Genomic DNA, 24,710 nt, shown 5'->3' with positions numbered 1-24,710 from the left:
TTACCAATCAGACGAGGTATTCTGTGGATGAACCTAGAGAATGTGTAATGTAGTTAAAAGGAACATAGAGTATGCTGTGTATAAGATAAAAGGCCTAACATTGTCTCCATGGTCTAGTAAAATTACCCGATTCAGGGATTAAGGACAGAGTAATTTTAGGATACCAGTGACAACCAAAGATGCAGGTGGAATGCAGTACAGTCCAGGTAACGCTATAATCTTCTCTATTGGTAACAAATCTTTCACTTTTTTTGAACTCCAACAACTTGGTTGATACGTGAGATACAAATATAATCTGAAATTGGGTCTCTTTTATCCATTGTTGTTCTTGTTCTTATATCTCTGCACTATTATAGAAACCAACCACCAAGTTATTTCTGTAACATTTATGCAGTGAATTAACTTTTGTGTTCTTTTTTTCAATCTTCTCAAGCTTTCAAGTAGTTAAAGATACTCTGTTTTCTTGCATATTTCAAGTAGTTAGAGCTTCTCTCTATTTCTTTTGCATACTATGAATTTAACCCTGGATGTTTAGATATAATACTATTAAACTATACAATTTTCGTATTTCATAATTTTCCCCTTAAGTTTGTTTTGTTTTATATTTTATCATTATAACATGAACATATATGTAAATGAGACCATGTCCAACACATTTAGAAGAACAGCTCATTAATATGTTCCATTATTTATTCCGGTATACTCCATTAAATACGGAAAAAAAGTAGAAATACGAAACTATACGAGTGAAGAAAAGAAAGAAAAAAAGTTTGTCAAAGAAAAAAAGTGGCAAGTGTCCTACATGTGGGTGTGGTCTGGGACACAAAGCAAAATATAGAGAAAAAGAGAACACAAAACGAATCACATGGATTCACACACACTCACATCAACATTATTCTCGTCCTTCTTCTTTCTTTTTCTTTTCTTTTTTCTTCTTAATTTAACATTTCACTCACTCTCATCTCTTTCTTTCTCCATGCTCGTCCACTGCTCTTAGTTTTTTAGTTTCTGATCCTCTTCTCTTCAGTGTAGCATTGATTTTTTGGCATGTTATCAGTTATTACACAGTAACAAAGATAATCCATTAACACGGTAAAGGAAAGAAAGAGATCGATCGTTGTTATTAGTATATAATCCATTATCCGACTCATTTTCTATAGAGAACATTGGTATGCTAGTATAATAAACTCATGTAATTATTCATATGAAACATATCCATCCGCCAAGTTTGTTGCATTATTCATCGAAAACATAACTTAACATTTGATTATGTATTAATCTTCAGATAATTATATTTGTATTTTGTAAGCAATGAGAAAGAGACTACTACTACTACTATAAGCAAAGTTTTAAAAGAAGGGGGGTCACAAATACACGTGCTTGCTTGATTCCTTCTACAAATCTCTTACATGGATTTTTTTTTTCTTTTTAAATCAAGGAAGAAAGAAAACAAAACCAGTGGAGGAGACTTTCCAGTAATACCGTTGAGAGACCTTAGCCTATCTTTCTAAAGACAGCTGTTTCATAGCTGTCCGATCTCAATCTCTCCCTCCATGTGACGACCCTACTTCAGACTCAGAGAGGGAGATAATAAACACTTTGATCACATCGAATTCATTATGTTCGTTCTTTCATCACATTTTTTACATAAGATATGAATCTCTCATCGCATGCACTCTCTCCTTTATTAATTCTCTCTTTTAATTTTTTATATACTTCTATTTATATAACTACCGTTTGTTAAACATAGCCATTTTGGTTACTCTTGTTCCGTTTTCTCCTTTCTTCCGCTCCTTCCTTTTTCTTTCTTGTGTGGTTTAGGAGACATTAATTGATCTCTCATTCCACTTCCCCATTTGTCTCAATTTCGTTTCTTTAATTTCCTTTGTCTTTCATCTAGGTTTTTAGTTTTCTGAATTTGGGTTTACGTTAGTGTTTATCTTGTCTTGTAATTAATTAACCAAGGTTTTTTTGTTTCCCCTTCCTAAATCTTGTAAATTCAGATTTGCTTTCTTTGGTAAACTTTGCGATCTCTCCTCTGATCTTGCCATTAGAGATAGATATAATTCTCTCTTTCAAATGGCACAACTACCTCCCAAAATCCCCAACATGACACCACATTGGCCTGATTTCTCATCCCAAAAGCTTTCTCCTTTCTCTACCCCAATCGCAACCGCTTCAGCCACTACAACCGCCGTACAAAACCCTTCATGGGTAGACGAATTCCTAGACTTCTCAGCGTCTCGCCGCGGCAACCACCGTCGTTCAATCAGCGACTCCATCACTTTTCTTGAAGCTCCAACCGTATCAGACCATGCCAGCATCGAAAACCACCACTTCGACAGGTTCGACGACGAACAGTTCATGTTGATGTTCACCGACGACGACAACCTTCATAAAACTCCTTCCCATATCAACAACAACAACAACAACATTTTAGGACCCACCGGATCTTCCTCAAACACGTCCACGCCGTCCAATAGCATCAACGACGACAAAAACGAACCACCTTCCAATCATGACATGACCAATAACTACAACAACAACAACAATAACATTAATAACGATGAAGTCCAGAGCCAATGCAAGACGGAGCCAGATGATGGTACGGCTTCGACTAACAATTCAGGCAATAGCTCCGGCAACCGGATTCTTGATCCCAAAAGGGTTAAAAGGTAAAAATATATATATATATATATATATATTCACGATCATGCATGCACGTACAAATATTAATTAACTGAGATTTGATTATGATGCACCAATGTTTTTTTTTTTTTATTACTGAAAATTAGCGTCAAAATTTTAACCATATAATTTGTTTTTAATTGTTAACGGAAATTAAAGATAAATATTTCTGAATGGTTCTACAGAATATTAGCAAATCGGCAATCAGCACAGAGATCAAGGGTTAGGAAACTGCAATACATATCAGAGCTTGAGCGCAGCGTCACTTCGTTGCAGGTACATTACATAAACACATTCATATCGTTTTAATCAATTCGAATAATTATGATGATCATTATGACCTAATTAAATCATTTTTATGCAAAATGTTGAAATTAAAGGCGGAAGTGTCAGTGTTATCGCCAAGAGTTGCGTTCTTGGATCATCAGCGTTTGCTTCTTAACGTCGACAACAGTGCTCTCAAGCAACGAATCGCTGCTTTATCTCAAGACAAGATTTTCAAAGACGGTAAGTTTTCTTTCTCTCTCTCTTATTCACTCTTTACCTATTAATTTTCTAAAATTATAAAACCACATTTTAAATATTCGAAGAATCTATATACTAAATATCAATACGAAAAATAATTCTTATTTCTCTGCATATACATAACTTTTGGATTAAATTCTCATGTAAATTTGTCGGGGAAATTATGGAATATATATATGTGTGTGTTTATAAGTTTTTTTTTTTTTTTTTTTTTCATTATTTCTTGTCCAAGCATTCAATTATCACTGACAATATGAGCACGCCCAATAATTTTACTCTCCCTAGCTAGCGATACGTAGAAGGATTTGCAAATATAACATTAAAAATGATATTGTTTTGCAGCACATCAAGAAGCATTGAAGAGAGAAATAGAGAGACTTCGACAAGTGTATAATCAACAAAGCCTCAAGACGATGGATAATGCAAATCATTCACCGGTGACCGGAGCCAGAGCTACTTCGGCTGTCGACATCATGACGTCTATTGAAAAAGAGCAGCTCCTCAATGTCTGATAAATTGATCATCCTCATCACCATCATCAACATCTCTCTCTCTCTTCTTAGCAAAAATTCTTGACTACAAAATCTCTTTCGGTTAAGAATTTCAGAAGTTTGACATTTTTTATTCTAATCACATATTTTTTATTTTTTAAGTTGTGATGAATGCAATTTGATGTATCTTATTTTTTTATTTTTTATGTCGTTTGGGGGGGGGGGGGGGGGTTGATGGAAGGGAAGTCATCAATTGTTGTTTTGTACAAAGAATTAGTTGATTTGTTATTGTTTATTCTCGCATCAACTCTACTTATGATTAAACTATATTCTAAATTGTAAAAGTGGTAGAGAGTAATCAGCAGCTGGTTGTTACACCCTTTTCTGTCTCAACGGATGTGTTAAATATTTAGGAATATATGTTATTTGCGATATTGAAGTACTATACGAGAGTAACGAAAAAATATGTTGACGTCATATGAAATCTAGATGATGAAATTAATTATATGGCACATCCACTCATGTATCGTTTAGGATTTACTGGAAATGTAACCTTTAAAGTACATTCTGAACTGGTCAATAAAAAACAAAACTTATGCAGTTTAAAGGAAAGAAGAGGAAAGAGAAACGCGTGTGTGTGAACAGGCTAAGCTGTGAGTGTTCACGTGATGTGTTTCCTTGACTGGACCACTACGTTCTCGTTACATGATTGGTTTTGGTTTATTTATCCTTCAATTTTTATCGATTTTTTTCCAAGATTTGGGTTTTGAGTTTCTTTTCCAGCAAATGGTAGTATGGTATAAAGCATTGGACTAATGGTGATATTATAATGATATTTTTTGTTATATATTTTATTTTAAAAAATTAAATGGTTTGATTTGATATATGAGAAAGATGAAAAGTAACAAAGAAGACTCCAAGTTTGGAAATTCAATGTTTTCTAGTCTGTTAAGGCCCAAATATTATTCTACTAGACTAATACGGCCCAAATCAGTTTAACCGAGTTCAATAACCGGGTAAGAATAAAAAAAAAGAATTTATTTACATTATTTACCCGCATCTTTACATTCATCACGGAAAACTCCAAAATCTCTTTGATTCGTTCAGATTCACTCTCTTCGGCGAGAAACTGTTAGGTCGTTACGTACTTGTGGTTCCGCCGCGAAATCTCCGACTACAAAATCGTTCTATTCTAGCTTCTCGGAAAATGATCTGCCTAGTTCTCTCTGTCCTCATCACGGCGGCGGCGGTGGCGGCTGCTGCGGAGTTCGGTGGGGAGGTATTAGAGACGGAGCTCTGGTGCGTGGCGAAGAACAACGCTGAGGATTCGGCACTTCAAACGGCCGTTGACTGGGCTTGTGGGCCTGGAGGAGCTGATTGCGGTGAGATCCAGGAGGGCGGATTCTGTTACGATCCATCGGATATGGTGAAGATGGCGTCGTATGTTTTCAATAACTATTACTTGAAGAACGGTCTCGCAGATGAAGCTTGTAACTTTACTAACAACGCAGCTGTTACTTCACTGAATCCTAGTGAGTTTTTACATTTTCTTTAGTTATGGAAAATGCAAGTTCGATAATGAATTTGACATTTTACAAAATTGAAAATTTGATGCTTTTACTGCTATTTTTGTTTTCAGGTCAAGGAGCATGCAAGTTTCCTTCAAGGTAAAATTAAGTAACGCACATTTGTATTTTGCCAATTAGCCAGAATTTGAGTAACAGTGTCAGTCTGTTTTAAGCACTTTCTGTTGATCTGAGGTTCTTATGAATACAAACTTTGATGGGTTTTGAGTGAGATCTTTGAGTAATTCTTTTCATTAGTTTCTTCTGGCTTAGAAGGATGAGATAACTTCATTTTGATCAATATGTTATAGTTTCTGCAGAACATTTAAGAAGTTGCACATCTGAATATGTTCTCATCCTCTGCTCCGTTTTACTTAGCATTTTAATAGTTACACTCATGCGTTTTAAATCTCGTGGTGCAGTAAGAGAGTGAGCAGTGGAAGTATCGCTGATGCCACTTCAACGCAGGCAACAACTGCTGCACAAGAATCCTCAGATTTCAGCAGAGCAAGGCGGATGTTTACCAGCTGGTCGTTTCCCTTCATCATTTTAGGCCACATTATGACAATGACACTGATCATTCATCCTCTTTAGCTACCGCTTGGTGATTGAAGGTAACCCTTTTCCTCAACCCTCAATTTTATGTAAACTAAAATGGTTCTGCATCTTTAATGGATCCCTGAAATGTAGCTCTGTACTGTCTTACTATTATGAAGAGTTAACTAGAAAGGCATCAACGTTAGCTGTGTATCATGATGTATCTTTTGACTAACATATAGATTGTGTTCCATTACACAAAACTATCGGAAAAAATAAAAACAGAGAATGGTTTTTTTAATAAAAGAAAGGAAGGTATAGTATAAATTAAAGATTTCTAATGTGTGTGTGATTTATATGCATTACATGTATCTCTATGTTGACTCAATGTCTCTCTCTCAAGATCCGCTACACGATCTTGGTCAACACAAGTATGATTGATCCTATTCGAAGATCTTTCCCTTGTCAAGATCCTCTTAAACGAATCTAATCGCGAAACAGGGTACACAACTGTTTTGTTTCCCGAGGAAGAAGAGGGTGCAGCTTCCACCGTCAAATTCAGCCTGGCTTCCTCCAACAATGGCGATGCAGTACTGATTGGTCCTTCCCTTGGCTCAGGCTCAAGTCTCGGCATACAGGGCAAGTGGAGCAAGTCGAGAGCCACCTGTCCACACAGTCGACGTGGAATATGTGCTTGCAGTTGGGCAACTTTAGTTGGTGGAGAACAAAAATGAAGTAGATACATATTTAGAAAGTTTGGCAGATAATGGGCATAGCTCTATGTAATTGGGTGTGAGAACATGTGTGTGTAGATTGATCGAGGACTTAACTGGCGTTTGCTCTTGCAGCTTATATATTGGTGAATGTTTCCTTAAGTTTAGGCAGTTGAACTTTGGCCGAATAAATGGAATATGGAATACGACTGATAAAATAAGATAATTCCTAAAATTGTATTCAATCTGTTTTTCAATAAGTTAGTTACTAGTTACTGACTTACTGTAAACTAATAGTAGTACTAATTTATTGATGTCTCAATTTTTTTAGCAAAATCATGTGAACTGTTTTTCTACATAATGTTTCACTGCAACTGGTGCAAAATAAATGAAACCCAACGGGAATTTACACTTTCATGTTTTTTAGAAAATTAATTTTTCATTCAGATTGACGATCAATTTATACAAATACATATATCGCATAGTGAAGAAAGAAACACGAATATAAGTAGCTTCAATACTGTTAATAATATTACTATTATTACGTAGTACTTGGCGTCATGTGCAAAAACAATTTGATCATGGTCGAGATTGGAGATTTTCATCCCTTGTTCTATGCAGTTTTTGAAAGGGTTTTATAACTATGACAATAAAAGATTAAAAAAAAAAAAAATTACCATGAAGCCTTACAAAAGGAGGATACCAAGTTGAAACGAAGAAAATACGTCATAGTTTTATTTATGAAGGGACGTTGTTGGAGAAGAGATTGGTCTGTCAAAGTCGAGTGTTTTTGGATTCTTCAGCTGGTTTTAAGGTTTATTGGTGTAACCAACCTTTCCTGCTATGATTACTGATTTCTATTTAATATGGCATAATATTAATTTTATCGTCTTAGTCTTAAAAAAAGTAATGGTTAGAGTCTTTAACTATAACCAAAAAGGTCCAAAAAGACCAAAAGACGAAGATTAGAATCTTTTACTGTTTCATGCAATGAGTTGCAGCTATTAGGTGCTTTATGTTTTCATACATTTGAGTGTTGGTAATGTTCACGAGTCTGTTTCTGATTACTTTTTTTTTGGCTCGTTTGATTATTTGTCATGGGAGTTTCTTCTTAGGGGCTTTGTTACTGAGGTTCACGAGTCTGTCTCTTCTATCTTAACTAGCTGTTTGAAGAACAAATTGCATCTAACAAATCCTCCTATTGACATGTGTTATTGGTATAAATTTGCAGCGCATGAGGGATCCCAACTCACGTGTTGTCCGTGTTGCTCGAGCAATCTGCCTGAAGCGGGGCAAAGAGTTCTTCTGATCAATGAGTTGCTCGAGCCATCTGCAAAAAACTGGATCTCTGTTTGAAATAATTTGGGCTCATTTGTTTTCAAATGACAAACGATATACCCTTCTCTGAAGTATTTTTAGTTTCAAATAATTCGGTGTTATCTACTTGATAACAACTGTATTTTGCTATTAGAAACGTGTTATTTTCAGTAGACTTGTATTACTTTGTACTCTTCACCTTTGCATTTAGTTGCCTCTAGAAGTTCTTTACCATGAGTTTGCTAAAATGGAAATAGAATGCTAAGGCCATTGTTGACTTTAGCCGGATTTGTTGTTGTTTCAGAAATTTCTAAGTAAGTTTGTGAAAATTCAGTTAGGATTGCATATTTCCATTTGCGTCGACATACTTGAGAATTCTAGATAGATGATGATAACAATAATTACAATTTGAATTTTGTCTAAATAGTATGAGATGAAGGGGGACTTATTGTAAACTGAGCATTGTTAAGAAAAATACGAAATTTTAAAGATAATAAAATATGAGGTGTGTAGCGAGGCTGCGTGGAAATCACATATATCATCATTTTACGTGGGAATCATATTATTTTTCAAAGATACAACATTAATGCTTCACCAAATTTTGGACTTATGGAATTCGAAGTTGCGCCCCCACAAGTAGTGAATCATATATTAGTAACAGTTGCTTAACTAACAAACTTTACGTTAATCATATTTGGTAGTTTCAGCTGTATCGTCTAAAAATCGATTTGATAAACACACACACACAATTTTAAGTGCATAAATCAACAAGATATATATGATATATCGAGTCTAGAAAATCAATAATACGACAGCCCTACCTAATTAAAACTAGTTTATCCCCACCATACATAATATTGACAAGCCATCATCATCATACACCAAATTTGAGTTATAACCACTTCCTATAATTTTTGTATATTATTGAATTTAATACGAGACATATAGTATAAGCTCCAAACCACTCCATAGCGAGGTCTAATTAAAAATCACGTCACTCATTTTCTCTCGTTTGAACAACGTTTTTCATAAATAAAACTATGACGCATTTTCTTCGTTTCTACGTCACCTCAGACGGTCACACTCACACCGACTCACACCCGACCGAGAATTAACTAGATTTGTGCATCAGCTTCTCAATAGTCATTGTTGTTTTGGTTCTTCTATTATCGTTTCAGCTTGGTGCATCACCTTCTCACTAGTCATTGTGAAGCATTAATGTTGTTTTGTTTGGTTTACTAATATGATTCACTATTGAATAGTATAGTTGTGGTGCAAATTTGAATTCCATATATTAGTCCGGTTTGGTGAAGCATTAATGTTATTTTGTTTGGATTGCAACTTGGAAAAAATGTCTTGTCTACAAATTTGTGTTTTTGATAGAAAAGGATGTTGCTAGATGTTAGTAAAGTATTCTCAATAATTCGAAATGGAGAATTTTAGAAGAGTAATAATAAACAAAGGACAGTTAAAAGAGATACGACGACTTCAATGGTCAACTCTCAAATAGTTGACTTTCTGAAGGTCAACGCTGCTTCCTTTGACTTCCTGTAATTTTCATTACCCTACCCAAATAAACTATAACTCAGTATTAGGAATAATTCAAAGTCAGAGAAACCTTGTATTGTGTCATTGTGTGATCCAAACTCCAAACACGCACACAAGATTGTTTAAACTCAAAAAGGGACAAACTCAAATGGAGTACAAACATTTGAGCCATCCACATACACTTAAACTCCAACAGATTCAGACAAATAAAAGCACAGATTCTTCAGTTGTCTGCTCAGGCTGTGAATTAACCATCTCTGATAAACAGCATATATCTGTTCAACATGTGACTTCAATCTTCATGAGTAATGTGGTAACGCAGTGCGTGGGATGCAACATCCTTCCCACGCGGGGCTTCACCACTTGACTCTAGTCCCTTATACAACTTACAGCGCCGGCTCCTTCCTCTGCAGCGCATGTGGCTCCCCTGGAGGTAAAGGGTTCTCTTACTGTTGTCCTTTGTGCGACTTTGACCTCCATGTTCAATGCGCACATCTGCCTCAGGTCATGGTTCATGAGTCTCATCCTCTCCATAGTCTACTTCTTGTCTACAACAGTACTCCTGCTATGTCTTTTACTCAGTTTGGTTTCGGGAATCAGCTTGTCTGCAATCTTTGTAACATAGCTATGGATGGTAGGTTTTGGTCTTATAACTGTTATGCTTGTAGTTATCATATTCATGCTTCATGTGCTGTGAATAAGCCTAAGCTAGTGGCTGCTTCTGGTGAGAGGTGTGGGGCGAGTGATGGAGGAAAGACAGCAACCGCTGAGTCTGTTCCTTTTCAGGGTTTGGAGACTGTGCAGACGGAACAGAGCAACAACAGAGCAAGTGGAAGATCCAGCTTTGAGGCAACAGCTTGAACTTCAGAAGCTTCAGCTTGAGCTAGATATGAGTTCTGCTCTGGCAAACATGAAGGGTTCCTTCAATCTCAGTTCTTTCGTTTGATGTATCTTTGTGTCGCTGCATGCTATCTTCTTTCTCTTTTCAGTTTGTTTGATTTGATACATTTACATGTGCCAATAAGACATGGAATTTTCTCTGTTCTTGTGTTTTCTAAAGTACTGAACTTGAATAAGTATCCTATCTTTTGGTCTTGAAGTAAGTAACAGTAACAAAATAACTTAATTACACAAACATGGATCCAAACCAGAAACAGTAACACTTTGTTCAGCCAGAAACAAAAGATTATATTCTGCTTGAAGCAAAAAGCATTTAAGCAAGAGATTAAGCTCGTTCCTTAACATATCTAAGAAATAAATTAATTCCTGACAAAAACAAAAACATGTAACTTAGTTGTATTGTTCTTAAACAGCTTAGCTAGACAAACAAAGTCACAATGGTCAAGTTTCCAAGTAGATGACGTCCTCACTCTCATCCATAGAGTATTTGAAGTCGAAATAGCAGTCCTTATCAAACCAAATGTGTGGCACTCCTTTGATTTCAACCTTACTCAGGTCATTGCTTCCCATATCGTAAAACAAAATAAAGAACTTAGAATGCATCTCCACCGGTGCCAAGATAACCTTGCCATCTCGAGTTGTACCTTTAACGATCAGTTCAATGTCATGGACTAGATGCTTTTGACAAGGCTGTAAAAAAAGCCTCTTCTTCGACCATTGCTTATTCCCCGCGTCTTTCAATACCCATAAATCCACCAAACACTTATCTTCGAGGCGGGTATGATCGAAAATAGCTATTTTCCCACCGTACTCGATAAGACCAGCCTTCATCCTAGCTGCAGGCAGAGCCACATCCCCGGCCTCCTGAGGTACTAGGATGGTAGTCAACTCTTCAGAAGTAATGTCGAAACTGACAACAGCACAAGTTTCCATATCAACCCAGGCCATATAATATACTACCGATCCATTGAGAAAGTGTCCTACTGTGGAAGGAGCATGAGGATGGTAATTCTTGGGCCGAACAACCTTTTTCCACGAACCTCCAGCTTCTAGTACAAAGACCCAATACTCTGACCTAACATTTCCGCTACACGATCTTGGTCAAAACAAGTATGATTGATCCTGTTCGAAGATCTTTCCCTTGTCAAGATCCTCTTAAACGAATCTAGTCGCGAAACAGGGGACACAACTGTTTTGTTTCCCGAGGAAGAAGAGGGTGCTGCTTCCACCGTCAAATTCAGCCTGGCTTCCTCCAACAATGGCGGTGCAGTACTGATTGGTCCTTCCCTTGGCTCAGGCTCAAGTCTCGGCCTTGGCTCAACTTCAGTCCGACAAACAGGGCAAGTGGAGCAAGTGGAGAGCCACCTGTCAACACAGTCGACGTGGAATATGTGCTTGCAGTTGGGCAATTCTCTAGCCGTGTCTTGCTCCTCTAACACGCTTAAACACACTGCGCATTCAGTAGCGGACGTAGCCACGTCAATGACGGCTCCGACGGTGAAAGTAGGAAGAGAAGCTATGACAGTGGGATTGAGGCCACGCTTGGGAATCTCAAAAGGGTGGCGGAATATGACGGGGAGTCCACGGAAAGCTTCTCTACGGCGGCGAAGAACGAATCTTGCGTAAAGATGAAGAGCAAAGACGATAAGAATAACTCCGGATAAAGAAGCTATGGCTGCAAGCATGATCTTGCTGTTAAGATCGTAGTTAGAAGGATTGGGCCAGAACGAGTGGTGGTCGGAGTTGAACCAGCGAGTATCTCTTTCGTTGGAGCTCATTGTGAAGCTTGCTTCTTTCTTCGGTGGATGGGAAAGGAAAAGTGAACAAACTTGGTTACTAACTTCTGATGTATTATATAAGGAACAAAGGACTTTTTAGAATATGTATTTTAATGTTATTTTTCCATGGCTTATACTTTAGTTGGTGGGTGGAGAAAAAAATGAAGTAGATACATATTTTGAAAAGTTTGGCAGATAGCGAGACTTTCATGACGGTTTAGAAATTTCACCATTGTTGACCAAATTAACTTGAAATTGTTCACAAACAACAAAAAGAGTTTCTATATTTTAGGTTCATAGTTCAGTTGTAGTCATGTAGACCATAGAAATATAGAATATTATAGGTTATAGGATTTGAACGTTTAGGGATAGTGTAAGTTTGGAAGATATCGAAGTTCCTATATTTATATATTTTGTAGACCAAACTGCCTATATTTGATAACAGTGAATTAGTAGTTAGCTCGTATGTATAGATTGGAATGTCTATCATAATTTCTCGTAAGTCTTATAACGTTTTCTTTGGTGCAAATTAAATTATTAACGTATACCATTTTGTTATTTCATGCATAACATTTTGTTAGTCCTATTTTAACAATATAATAAAATAGGACTCCAACCGATAAATGTTAGAAAAACGATAAATTCAATAAAATGAAAATACAGTTTATCTGAATAATATGAATAGAAATAATGTAAAATGTCCACAGTCAAGAAAATACGAAAAACTAAAAAGTTAAACGTGTGAGCTTGTGAGGATACGTGTGGGAACTGGGAACCACATAGTTTGACTTGAAGAAGAGTCTTCGATGTAGACACACGTTGAAAATATCTTACAAACTTGTCACGATTGTATATTTACAAATTACAAAGTTCAACTCTTTCTTTTTTCCCTTTTCACACGTTACTCAACAGCGGCTTTGTAAAACTATGTGTAAATATCTGTCTTACAGTAACATACAAAACGTTCGCCGTCATAATTTATACATGCAAAATATTTGATTGAGTACACAAAAATAATTTATAAGGAACAAAGAGTACTATTGTACATGAATCACATATACTCGTATAAATACTATACTGATTTCACAGTCGTTCTATATCCAAAACACGATCTTGGTCAACGCGAGAATGATCATTACTGTTCGAAGATCTTTCCCTTGTCAGAATCCTCCGAAATGAATCTAACCGCGAAATTGATGACCCGCCAGTTTTGTTATCGGACAAAGATTCCGCCGTGAAATCCAACGGCAGTGCACGGTCGCCAACTGGACCTTCTCTTGGTTCAGGCTCAAGCCTTGGACTTGGCTCGACCTCAGTTCTACAAACGGGACAAGTGGACTGCGTCGCTAGCCACGTGTCAACGCATCTTACGTGGAAAACGTGCTTGCAATTCGGTAACATCCTCGCCGTATCATTCTCCTCCAACAAGCTTAGACAAACCGAACATTCCATACCCGCCACGTCATTCTTGACTCCAACCACGAACTTTGGGAGAGAAGCGATTTCTAGAGTGTCGAGGCTACGTTTGGGCGGATGAGAAACGACAGAGAAGGAGAGGCCTTGGAAGGCCGATCTGTGGTAGCGGAGAACGAATCTTGCGTAGAGATGATAAGCGAAAACGATGAGGATAATAACAGAGAAGGAAACGATGGTTATGAGTAAGATCTTGCTGTTGGCATCGTAAGAAGTCGTGCTCACCCAAAACGAACGGTCGGAATCGAACCGGTGATCATCATTTCTGTTGTCAGAGCTCATGATGAAGTGTTAGATTTGACAATCGAGAAGGAAAGAAATGGAACAGAATGTGGTAATAAATATAAGTTAATCACAATTAATGGAGATTGAAACGATCTTCGTTGTGTAATAAATTTATATATATGTAAACTTCTAATGATACTTTTTTAATCTTAATTATTCTTCTAACCATTATAATATGATTGGTGGGTGGAGGACTATAGGCAGTTTACTGTTTACTACATATAATAGAATTCTAAGATACTCGTAAATCCAAAGGCCATTGTTGACTTTAGTCGGATTTATAAATAAAAAAATCTAAGTAAGTTTACGAAAATTCAGTTAGGATTGCATTTTTCATTTTTCTACCATTAATACATATATAACATGTCGACATATCTGAGAACTCTAGATAGATGATGATAACAATAATTATTACAATTTGTCCCAATAGTATGAGTGGACTTATTGTAAACTGAGCATAGTCAAGAAAATACGAAATTTAAAAGTTAACAAAATATGAGGTATGTGGCGAGGCTGCGTGTGGGAATCATATAATTTTGAAGAAGAGTCTTCGAAGTGGACATACATGTTATATTATTTTACAAGTTGTGAACATATATATCATAAATTCAACTCCTTTTATTGCTTTTTTCACACGTTAGCTTCTTATTATTATTCCTTGTATGTTACTCTTGTAGGAAAAAGTCAAATATTTTAATATCATATCTACAAAATATGAGGTAGTTTTTCCACGTAAATTATTAGAAAACATATTTGTACTTTCTATATCGCTACTAATTAGAAAACAAAAAGGAAACTACAAAATCCCGTCTATCGTTCATTATTAAAAGAAGAGTATATACATGTTCAAAAAATCAGTCATTTATTTACTTTAATTGCCATTAAAATTCTATCTAAAAAGTGTTAAATTTTAATCAGAAAGAGTAATTTAGGATATTAAATAATTGAAATCAAAGTCAATTCCAATTCGATTAATTATTTTATTTATTTAAGGAAATACTTAAATATTTCCCTCTACTCTGATTTGTCAACATTATTTCTTTTAAATAATTTGAAGATATTTCAAAGATTTTGTTAAAACTCTCCTTCATCTTTGTTTGATCATATTTTCAAAAAAAAATAAACTAATACATAATTCATATGATAATAATAATAATAATAAATATCAAAGTTTTATTCATATATTGTGATTCAAAATTTTAAAAAACGACACAATTTACTTAATTAGTGAAAAATGTGAAATTAACATTCCATATCGACATAATATTTTAAGTTGTGATTCAATTATGACAAATATTAGAATGATTTTACATCTGAATGAATAGAAAACTTAGCTTTACAAAATGTGATAATTTTGTTCAATTTAATTTATTTTTTTGTTGAACCGTATAATTTATCGAATATATCAGCTTTTAAAAATATACCAGATTTTCAATTTTGTTTGAGATATTTTGTTTAATACTCATAAACATATATATCAAGATGTATATTATATATATATATATATATATTAGAAAGTAATCAACAATATAATCAATTATTACTAAACAAAATTGAAAGTAATCAACAATATAATCAATTATTACTAAACAAAAATTTATAAAAATTGACAATATTCAGTTCTCTACCGTGAAACCAAAACGGATTAAAAATTTTAAATTTCTTTCACTGTTAAAACAGACAGTAACTTTTAGTAAGTTGTTAGAGACGTGAATGATAAGTGTATTATTTATATGGGAAAATAAAATAAAATTATGATAACAATGGGCTTTTCTCCCCAAATATTTTTAAGTCCAAAGAAGCAAAACCAAAGCGGAGGCAAGCACTTTAGTAAAGAACACTTGATCCAACGGTTAAGATCCCATTGATGATGAAATCAACGGTAGATCTTTCAATTTCCTTTTTGTTAGTTTCCTTTCTTCTATCGACTAATCAAATTCGAAGCCTTTCTCATAATTCTTCAATTATTCCATTCACACAATTCTTAAATTTTCATCTCTTTTATTTCTCAACAAATCCCAAATTCAGATTTCTATAGTTAGGGTTTGAATGCAGTGAAGAATGTTGCCGTCTATGGAGTTTGTGAAACCCTTAGGCAAAGGTTCATATGGTTCTGTCGATCTCGTCAGATACACCAACCCCGACGGCTCGAGTTCGTATTACCAAGCCGTGAAAACCTCCTATATACCCACAAGACTTCGAAAATTGAACCGCTCCTTAAAGAGTTTCAGATTCTGTATAGACTCAGAGATTGCCCTAGAATCGTGCAAACTTGCGGGAAAAGTCTGTCTAAGAAGAGTTTAGACTATGGCCTGGCCAATTAAGTTTTTAGAATTTCTGTACCTTTTGCACTGACCTCCTTGAGTAAGATCTTCTACACTGTTTTGTATCCAAAGGTTACCACAGCCTCTTATATTCTCCCTGCTGAAGTCTACAAGACCAATTTAATGAACGGACTAGTAACATAGTCACAAAGTATATTATATCATAATTAAATTAATTGATTTTTATTGGTTTTTAAGTTTCATTCAACACACAATGAGACAACGTTTGAAACACGACACAATGTCGATGGAGGAGAAATATTAATACACAACTAAAAGTTAGAATTCTTAAAACCAACCAACCAACCAAATTGTTTGAGTTCAACTTAAAGAATCAGAGAATTCTCAAAAATAAAAACTTAAAGTAAAAGAGTACATAGTACTAGCTGGTCGAAGCTACGAATGATAAGCGAGTGGGTAGTTCTCCTAATGTCTTTGAGTAGAGTGAACTTCAAAACCATTCCATCTCCAATGGAGGACTCTTCCACAAGATGAGCTTGGCCAAGCTTGTCGGCGGTGAAATGTTCAATGTTGGAGATTGGTAAGCAGTTCAATGTCTTGGTAACGTACTCAATGGCATCTCTCTCTACATCCTTGATAACCATGATTTTGGCTACGGCCAAGTAGTGAAGCCATAGATGATCAGTGACCAAAATAGTCTTGGGGATGAGAATCGTATTGCAACCAGTAGCTTTGATCTTTTGAATCATCCCCAATATGTGATTCTTCTTTTCTTCTTCTTTTTTGAGGATCCACGTCGTATCCATCATCATCTGGAACTGAATGAGAGCGATCTTGACGTTTTCCATGCGAGTTGGTCCACCGTCAAAACCCAAAGGCTTTCACCGCAGTATCACGAGTTTCATAATAACGAATCTTGACATCACAAATCCGATGACTCTGGCTTTTCCGAAGCAACTAAAAGAGAAGTAATAGCATCTACTGCTAAAGGAGCAACAATACGAGAGTACCGGGTAAGTATCTAACCATATTTAAGGAGGTACGAGCTTGAAACCGGAGCAGCCAAGGCTAGCAAGATATCAATTGAATCGTTACAAATATCACGATTCACGAATCATATCTGGATTGTGTTAGTAGGGTGGATCTCGTCAAGGAGACGTGATTGACACTTCTTGAGAACCTCAGCGGCGATTTCAGCGACACTCGTGGGTCGATGACGACCGGGTAGTGTTTATCGTCGGGTAGAACCGCACTTATGGCCGCAAATCATCCATCACGTCGTCCATGATTATCGTCGGGTAGTGTTTATTGAGAGAATTTATCACCTCGCCTTTCGCCGCCGAAACCTTTATTGTCGCGCACGTAACAGGCCTGTTCCCTCAAATCTTTTTTAGGTCCAAAAGAGGCAAAAGACCAAAACGGCGTGAAACACTTTAGTAAGGAACGCTTGATCTAACGGTTAATATCCAACTGATGATGGAATCAACGGCAGATCTTTCAATTTCCTTTTCTTCCTATCGACTAATTTAAATGTGAAACCCTTCTCATAGTTTCTTCGATTTCCATTCACAAAATTCTTAAATTTTCTTCTCTTTTATTTCTCAACAAATCCCAAATTTAGATTTTTATATTTAGGGTTTGAATGCAGTGAAAAATGTTTCCGTCTATCGAGATTGTGAAACCCTTAGGCAAAGGTTCATATGGTTCCGTCGATCTCGTCAGATACACCAACCCCGACGGCTCGAATCCGTACTACCAAGCCGTGAAAACCTCCTACCCACAAGACTTCGAACCTCTCCTTAAAGAGTTTCAGATTCTGTCTAAACTCAGAGATTGCCCTAGAATCGTGCAAACTTGCGGGAAAAGTCTGTCTAGAGGTGTCGATGATTACGGAATCAGAGTATACAGGATGTCAATGGAGTATGCAGCTGGTGGAAGTTTAACTACTCTCATGGAAACAAGATCACTGTCTGATTCAATGATCAGAGACTTTACTTATATGATTCTTGAAGGACTTGTCTCTATCCATAGTCACGGATACGTTCATTGCGATCTCAAACCCGAAAACATTCTCGTGTTTCCTAGTACTTGTGGGTGCAACGTTTCGTACGAATTGTAGATTGCGGATTTTGAATGTCGACAAAAGTTGGAGAAGACTCGGAGTTTTGGGAATATGAGTCTCCGTATTTGGGAACGCCTCTTTACATGTCGCCAGAATCTGTTCAAAACGGGATCGCGGAGGAAGCCCTAGATTTGTGGTCATTAGGTTGTATCGTGTTGGAGATGTATACCGGAGAAACGCCATGGCCGTTGGAAGATTCTAAGAAGCTTTTATCTCTTTTGTTGAATGGGAATGCACCAGAGATACCAGAGTCTCTTCCTTGGGACGCAAGGCAGTTTTTACAAACATGTTTCGCAAGTGATCCTTTGGAAAGAGGAAGCGCCTCGGAGCTTTTGAAGCATAAGTTTCTACAGAATGTTTCTGATCAGAAGAAGTTGAGTGTTACGGGCGCCGGAGATAAGAGAGAGTCGGTGGTGGTGTTGAAGTCGATGAAGGTCCTAAAAGTGAAGATTATCCCACCAAAGCCACCACAGTTTAAGAAAATTTGGAATAGACCTCTGAGATTGAAGATAATACCTCCCAAACCCCCAGGATGCAATCTTGTTCCGGTACAGTAGATCAGTGTGTTGACAATATTAGGCTTTTGTTTGTTACTTGGTAGTTTAGATCAAGTTAATTACACGTTGATACAGTTGTAGTGTGGTTTAGATCAAGTTAATTACACGTTGATACAATTGTAAACTCTTCAATTATAATCAAATATATGGTATTTTTTGTTTTCAAGTTATAGAGAAAGTCTTTATGTTAAACTTGGAGAATTAATCTGATCGATATCTACAAAGTTGGATTAAAGATGATGTATAAAGTAATTTATAACTTGGTTGAGTTGGATTCTCTAGACAAAGAACAAGGACTCATTTCTTTATTAAAATAAAACAACGTATCTCTATAAATTCCATTTTTGTTTCTTGATTACAAGTTTCCAAGATTTACACAATTACAAATAAAACTTCCCTTTTTTCTTCAATTTTCCACTAGTTACTTAAATATAACACACTTGTCAAAGTAAGACCCATTTGCTTAATTATTTTATCAGTAATCAGGAGGATTGTAATTCGATTAATAAATTAAAAAAAAGCCAGTGGACGTGAATAAAAATGGGCTTAAAAGTCCATGAAAGAAAGGCCCATATTGAGGAGGGTGTAGTAACTACTTTTGTCGCCTAGTAAGAGGAGAGGGAGGGAATTCGAAAATCACAGTTAATAGCGGCAAGACGCAGTAGTGTAGCTTGAGAAGAAGTTTCATCATCTCTCTTCTTCTCTGCTCTCTCGCTCTCGCTTCTCTTTCCTCTCTCGTTTTCTCATCTCAAGGGGTCTCTCTCTCAGTTTACAGGAGATGGAGGAAACGCATATGAATATGGTTCTCTGTTTCTCAGTTTCTCGGAATCAAATTCCAGGTAAATTGATTTAGATTCTCAACGATCGTACGATCTCGTATTCAATTCCGAGTTTGGCGTTTTGAATTCGAGAGTTTCGCCGTGGTTTTATCCGGTGATCGATTAATTTGATTGTTCTGGTGGAGAAATCAATTAATTTGATTTGTGGTTTATCTAGTGATCATTTTGATTTCAAAGTTTCTTAGATTCGTTTATGCTTGTAGTTTCGAGTTCCTTTGCGTTTTCATGGATTCTCGGCGAGGTTTATCTGGTGATCGATTTGATTGTTCTAGTGGAGAAATCGATAATTTGATTTGTGGTGATCGATTTTGATTTGTTATGAAGATATTTACATATTAGGATAATTAAAATTTGATTTCAGCGAATTTTGGGTGATTTGTAACCTAGATTCTCGTTGTTCCGTGTTTTTTTATTTTGCGTTGTCATGGATCCTGCGAGATGTTTATCCGCTCTTCTTCTATTCGTGTTTGATTTATGAATCATGTGTGTCTCGATACTCAAATTCAGTGTTTCTGTGTGTTTGTTTTGAATCCTGAGCATAGATTACAATCCGGAGGAAAAGAACTGGACTGAGAAAATTCTGGATGATGTGGGTGATTTCAAAAGTCTGGAAGAGGTGGTGTCTAAGCTGACAGAGAAACTGAATCTGACCGAGTCTCAGGTTGCGGGTATAAGGAAGACATTGATCAAGGCTGAAGAAGAAGCTGCGAAAGTCCCACCACCACCTAAGAGTGCTGCAAATCCATGTAGTAAATCAAAGAAGAAGAACATGAAAAAACAAGCCTCTAAGCAGCAGAGTATGTGTAACTTCTTCTCACTTGTTTACTTTTCTCTGCTTCTCTTCACAGCATGTGTTTGTTTCCTCAACCAAGCTTCTGATTTTTATTTGGTTTTGGCTTCTTTTAGCACAAGCTGAACTACTACTTGACCCTGCTGATGTTGAAACTATTGAAGCAATGAAGAAGGAGATTTCAACTACTCTGGACTTGTTGAAGATCGTTCAACACCTACACAACCCTACAAGAGTTGGAGTTAGACAAGTCAGAGCTTCTGCTGGTGACAAAATCAGTGGACGAGTGAGAGCTGGAAACAAAATCAGTGGACTAGTGAGAGCTGGGAGCATCGTCAGTGAACAAGTGAGAGCTGGGAGCATCAGTGAACAAGCAGGGCTTAGGAACCATGTTGGAAACCGATGGGAATGAAGGATCCAGCGAAGATACAGTCAAATATTGGATGAGAATAGTGAGGCATACAAACAAACAAAAACACCGTAAAAGGCCCTTGGGATTTTAGTGATTTGACTCTTATTGAACCTTAGCTTGTGAAATAGCGAGATATGATGTACTTATTGAATTAGCGAAATAGAGTGATCTCTACACACCTGTCTATCTTTCTCTTTGGAGACTTGAGGAATACCCCAAAATGCTTTCTTTAAGAAAAATTTAGAAAGGCAAAATAGACAAAATGGGCACCAAGCAAAGATTGTTTCTATGAGATTGATGTATAAAAATCTCAATTAAGGACGGTTTATCGGTTTATACTCGGAAGGTAACGTCGCTTAATGGGCTTTTTGTTTCTTAATAATAAGGCCAAATCGAATTATTTTCCAAAGAAAACATTGATACAGTACCCTCTTTTTAGTGTCCTCCTCAAGGCGAATTTATTAGAAGCAAAAAGATCCTTAATGGTGCCGCCGGTGCAGTTACCATTATGTCTATTTTAAATTGAGAAACTGAGAAATTTTAGCATTTCATAAATTTTTAAACATACAAGTTATTGATTCAAATGTAAAAATGGAAATGCAAATCATAAATGGGGATAATAGAACCCAAATCAAATTCAAATGTAACGTCTTCTCACTCAGATATTGATTTCTCGATAGAGAACTATCAAAACTTTGATTCGACTTAATCCAAGTACCAGCCATAGGACTCTTGAGTGGAGGTTGAGACGAGGACTGGTTGTTGGTTTTGCTGTTGCAGAGGTTGAGGCCGGGGTAGGAGGAGGAGGAGGAGGAGGAGCCACTGACTGAGGTGGAGGCATTGGAAGGTCTGCCATTAGAGGAGGTATTGAGTGATAAACTGGAGCTGGGGGTGCAGCTTGCTGTAAAGCTGCCATTAGTAAGAAGTCAGAACAAGAGTTACCAAAGATAGAACCAGAAAGAGATCAGAGATGGCGATAAACCTGCAATCATCTCAACTTGTTGCAGTCTTTGATGGACAGAATTACGAGTTCTGGTCTGCAAGAATGAAAACCACACTCATGAATAAAGATCTCTGGGATGTTGTCAAAGATGGAGAACCAAGCCGAACCTACAACTCCTAGAGCAGAAAAAGGAAAAGATACAGGAAACTGGAAGGCTCTTCAACTCATTCAGCATGCTGTAGCAGACATCGTCTTTAATAAAATCCTCTCTGCAACTTAAGCACATCAAGCCGGGAAACTCTTGAGCAATCCTACGTACCAAGGTAATGAAAAAGTCAAAACTGTTAAACTTCAATTAATCTCTAAGAAGAGAGTTTGAAAATCTGGAAATAAATTAAGGAGAAAAAGTCAAAAGCATATTCTGATAGGATCCAAGCCGTAGCAAATCAAAAGAGAGCATTAGGAGAAAGCAAAACTAACTTTGATTTAGTTGTCAAAATCTAACTTTGGTTTTGGCTTTTCCGTTCAAATACCCACCATTAGTCACTGGGCTAGAGTTCGAAACAACCTTGGTAAAGTCGAAAATGAGTAAGAAAGTCACATCGTAATATTAATTGTATGTAACGTTGATGGTAAAAAAACAAGGCTTTACCTCGTTGGTTGTTGCACTCAACCTCCAGATTGTAGAATGAGTCTGTAAAAGATATTGATTATGAATCAATGTATTCTAAATTCAAAAGACAAGAACTTGATCATCATCGTAAAATGTATATTCCCATAAACGTACAAATGTATGACTATATTAACTTATGAATCTGCAAGTGATTTATTATATTTTAAAGGCAGTTAAAGAAAATACCATTCTCAATTCAAGACAGAAGACTGAAAACACTTTGCCGGAAAAGTAAAAGTTCCATAGTTAAAAAAGAGGGCCACCAACTTCAGTAATCGAAACTTCATATGTACACTAATTAACTAAACAGATCATAATCACCCAATCCAAAAACTCACATAAATAGGCCAAATCTTCTCTTAAAGGCTCACACTTTTTTTCTTTAAACAGGATCTTTCATATGCGAGAGAGAGAGATAGGGAGAAGAGGGAGCAAAATAAACCTGAGACGAATCTCCTACTCCCAAACAATGGACAAGACCGATGGAAACAAACAATATATGCCTAAAATCATCTTCAATCAAGGCTAATTTCATCAACCCTAAGTTTAATCATGCCTATGAACACATAAATAAACTGATTTCACAGAACCCTAATTTCCAAAATCAAACAACCCTAATCTCTAAACCTAAAGTAAACACTAATTCATACAAACAGAAATAGAAACGTACCATGAGAAAGACAATTGTATAATACAATCTCCGGATTGGTCCAAGCAAAGCTTCGGTTTGGTGAAGGAGACTCACCGTTTTCCACGAATCGAGTGGCTGATTAGCTGCTCCACAGTCGACGTTGACACTCGGCCACGGTGGAGATGATGATAAAACGTCCGATCACCTCAGAAAACCATTCAATCTCGTCCGATTGTCGTTCTGATTATCGGGAAAGAGAGAGAAAGAAGAAATAATAATCGATCTATTTTTTTTAAGTATTAAACCATCATCCAACAAGATGCTGACACGTCGTGTCTCTTATTGATCCGAAATTAGAACCTCCTCTTATTCTTTTCTGTATTTTTAATTTTTTTTTACCACTTTTCATTGGAGATGACCTTAAATTGGTTAGCTTTTGTACAAAAGTTGAGCCTAATTAGGCTTGGAATTGAATAGTTAATGTCTCTTAGCAGCCTCAAGTGAAGCCAACATATGAAAGAAAATGCCCATCACGTTCAATGATCACACAGCCTTAATTTATTTAAAAAATTGGGAATCATCCTCATTGAAAAATTCTTCTTTAATTGAAAAATCAATTATATATTTAAAATTCTTCTTTAATTGAAAAATCAATAATTACATAAATATTATACTAAATCAACTCAAATTTGAATCAGTTTTACTATACACCTAAAATTCCTGATTATTTCAGTTTATTAGTTTGTAATTATATGGTTTTAATATGTAACTAGCTTAAAAAAATGATATTTTAAAAATAATATTATCTAAAATCTTTACTAACATAAATGGCTTAGATGTTTTGTATGACCATTGGCTGTGTTTGCTATTCAGAACCAAAGTTTGTTGTCTAGATTGGAAAAGATAGATAGTTCTCAGATAAAAAGGTAGGATTTATCACTTGTTTCACGCATTATGATGGCGGCAACTTCTTTTCTTATGTATATATTTTTTGATTGATACAGGAGGACGGTGGTCCAAAGGATAAGGGGAAAGGTCTTGCGGAGTCTGGCTCATCATCATATGAGAATGTACGATTGATCACTTGTTTCTATCACATAAAGTTTCACACATTACCTGAATTTATATCACACAGATTCTTCTAAATTATTATATGGTTATAATGACAGCTGAAGAATATGTTTGAGGATGGTTCTGGTTCCGCTCATCCAAGAAGATCAGACTTGAAGACGATGACACGAGTTAACAGCATCCTCAGCCGTCTATCAGCTACCTCAGCAAATAAAGTTGCTAGTCTCTCAAGTGAAGACAAGGAGGTTCTTGCCTATATGATCAACATTGAAGCTAATTCCCAGTATGAGAGAATAGGAGAAGAGCATATCCGTGTGATCAATATTGCACTGTGGAAATGAAAGGTATAAAAAATCACCTGACGGTTCAAATCTTTAGCCTTATTAGCATATTCACGAGATAGTTAATGTTAACTTGCTCGACATCTCGATCACCTCTGCATTAAGAAAAACAAGATGAGGAAATGGAACATGGTAAGCAAGCATTTCTCCTTATTCTAAAGGGCAATTGTCATAAATACCACTAAAATAGGTTTTTGTTTCAAAAATACCACAATTTAGTTTTTTT

General features: G+C 36.3%; 4 protein-coding genes, 1 long non-coding RNA gene and 5 pseudogenes across 16 annotated transcripts; 5 read left to right on the top strand and 5 right to left on the bottom strand.

The window, feature by feature from the left end:
* Window positions 1–806: 806 nt before the first annotated feature.
* LOC104782746 (basic leucine zipper 34-like) lies at window positions 807–4,011 on the top strand. 3 transcript variants are annotated; one of them, XM_087511827.1, is made up of 5 exons: window positions 835–1,092; window positions 1,439–2,675; window positions 2,874–2,964; window positions 3,069–3,195; window positions 3,556–4,011. In XM_087511827.1, exons 2-5 carry the CDS (start codon window positions 2,080–2,082, stop codon window positions 3,723–3,725), a joined length of 984 nt encoding a protein of 327 aa, XP_087367953.1. In that variant the 5' UTR covers window positions 835–1,092; window positions 1,439–2,079; the 3' UTR covers window positions 3,726–4,011. The 3 variants fall into 3 exon arrangements, with proteins under 3 accessions (XP_019100580.2, XP_087367953.1, XP_087367954.1); XM_087511828.1 differs by having other exon boundaries at window positions 961–1,092; window positions 1,443–2,675; XM_019245035.2 differs by having other exon boundaries at window positions 807–2,675.
* Window positions 4,012–4,753: 742 nt separating this feature from the next.
* LOC104782743 (PLASMODESMATA CALLOSE-BINDING PROTEIN 5) lies at window positions 4,754–12,248 on the top strand. Of its 3 annotated transcripts, none has more exons than XM_087511829.1 (4): window positions 4,754–5,236; window positions 5,344–5,371; window positions 5,692–5,883; window positions 11,465–12,248. In XM_087511829.1, exons 1-3 carry the CDS (start codon window positions 4,912–4,914, stop codon window positions 5,861–5,863), a joined length of 525 nt encoding a protein of 174 aa, XP_087367955.1. In that variant the 5' UTR covers window positions 4,754–4,911; the 3' UTR covers window positions 5,864–5,883; window positions 11,465–12,248. The 3 variants fall into 3 exon arrangements, with proteins under 3 accessions (XP_087367955.1, XP_010506061.1, XP_010506060.1); XM_010507759.3 differs by lacking the exon at window positions 11,465–12,248 and adding an exon at window positions 6,308–6,764; XM_010507758.3 differs by lacking the exon at window positions 11,465–12,248 and adding an exon at window positions 6,210–6,764.
* LOC109132722 (protein VACUOLELESS GAMETOPHYTES-like) lies at window positions 9,533–10,479 on the top strand (annotated as a pseudogene).
* Window positions 10,485–12,062, bottom strand: LOC147946346 (E3 ubiquitin-protein ligase ATL41 pseudogene; annotated as a pseudogene). Its single transcript, XR_015597654.1, has one exon. The product of XR_015597654.1 is annotated as an E3 ubiquitin-protein ligase ATL41 pseudogene (transcript).
* LOC104782696 (F-box protein At2g40910 pseudogene) lies at window positions 10,726–11,232 on the bottom strand (annotated as a pseudogene).
* A 730-nt stretch (window positions 12,249–12,978) lies between the features above and the next one.
* On the bottom strand, window positions 12,979–14,011 carry LOC104782739 (RING-H2 finger protein ATL40). The gene has a single exon (XM_010507755.2). The coding sequence runs from the start codon at window positions 13,815–13,817 to the stop codon at window positions 13,146–13,148; it is 672 nt and encodes a 223-aa protein (XP_010506057.2). The 5' UTR covers window positions 13,818–14,011; the 3' UTR covers window positions 12,979–13,145.
* A 2,492-nt stretch (window positions 14,012–16,503) lies between these two features.
* On the bottom strand, window positions 16,504–16,953 carry LOC104784358 (T-complex protein 1 subunit delta pseudogene; annotated as a pseudogene).
* An 806-nt stretch (window positions 16,954–17,759) lies between these two features.
* Window positions 17,760–18,784, top strand: LOC104784356 (mitogen-activated protein kinase kinase kinase 20-like; annotated as a pseudogene).
* A 675-nt stretch (window positions 18,785–19,459) lies between these two features.
* LOC104782738 (uncharacterized) lies at window positions 19,460–21,006 on the top strand. The gene is made up of 3 exons (XM_010507753.2): window positions 19,460–19,623; window positions 20,166–20,420; window positions 20,530–21,006. The coding sequence occupies exons 1-3, from the start codon at window positions 19,563–19,565 to the stop codon at window positions 20,823–20,825; spliced, it is 612 nt and encodes a 203-aa protein (XP_010506055.2). The 5' UTR covers window positions 19,460–19,562; the 3' UTR covers window positions 20,826–21,006.
* A 341-nt stretch (window positions 21,007–21,347) lies between these two features.
* LOC104782737 (uncharacterized) lies at window positions 21,348–23,385 on the bottom strand. 7 transcript variants are annotated; one of them, XR_015597322.1, is made up of 6 exons: window positions 23,112–23,385; window positions 22,421–22,462; window positions 22,249–22,336; window positions 21,936–22,079; window positions 21,808–21,862; window positions 21,348–21,734 (listed from the first exon to the last, which is right to left on the bottom strand). It is a non-coding gene; the product is annotated as an uncharacterized LOC104782737 (long non-coding RNA). The 7 variants fall into 7 exon arrangements; XR_015597324.1 differs by having other exon boundaries at window positions 21,940–22,079; XR_015597327.1 differs by having other exon boundaries at window positions 21,970–22,079; window positions 23,187–23,385.
* Between the last annotated feature and the right edge of the window lie 1,325 nt (window positions 23,386–24,710).

This window comes from Camelina sativa, chromosome 4 (assembly GCF_030686135.1).
Source record: "Camelina sativa cultivar CO46 ecotype springtype chromosome 4, ASM3068613v1".
NCBI lineage: Eukaryota > Viridiplantae > Streptophyta > Magnoliopsida > Brassicales > Brassicaceae > Camelina > Camelina sativa.
This window is presented reverse-complemented; position numbering and strand designations above follow the sequence as displayed.

Coding starts and splice junctions, on each gene's coding strand:
- LOC104782746 (XM_019245035.2), top strand. CDS start 2,080: ATGGCACAACTACCTCCCAAAATCCCCAACATGACACCACATTGGCCT. Junction 2,965..3,068: donor GCAGCGTCACTTCGTTGCAG/GTACATTACATA, acceptor TTGAAATTAAAG/GCGGAAGTGTCAGTGTTATC. Junction 3,196..3,555: donor AGACAAGATTTTCAAAGACG/GTAAGTTTTCTT, acceptor ATTGTTTTGCAG/CACATCAAGAAGCATTGAAG.
- LOC104782743 (XM_087511829.1), top strand. CDS start 4,912: ATGATCTGCCTAGTTCTCTCTGTCCTCATCACGGCGGCGGCGGTGGCG. Junction 5,237..5,343: donor TGTTACTTCACTGAATCCTA/GTGAGTTTTTAC, acceptor TTTTGTTTTCAG/GTCAAGGAGCATGCAAGTTT. Junction 5,372..5,691: donor GCATGCAAGTTTCCTTCAAG/GTAAAATTAAGT, acceptor CTCGTGGTGCAG/TAAGAGAGTGAGCAGTGGAA.
- LOC104782739 (XM_010507755.2), bottom strand. CDS start 13,817: ATGAGCTCTGACAACAGAAATGATGATCACCGGTTCGATTCCGACCGT.
- LOC104782738 (XM_010507753.2), top strand. CDS start 19,563: ATGGAGGAAACGCATATGAATATGGTTCTCTGTTTCTCAGTTTCTCGG. Junction 19,624..20,165: donor TTCTCGGAATCAAATTCCAG/GTAAATTGATTT, acceptor TCCTGAGCATAG/ATTACAATCCGGAGGAAAAG. Junction 20,421..20,529: donor ACAAGCCTCTAAGCAGCAGA/GTATGTGTAACT, acceptor GGCTTCTTTTAG/CACAAGCTGAACTACTACTT.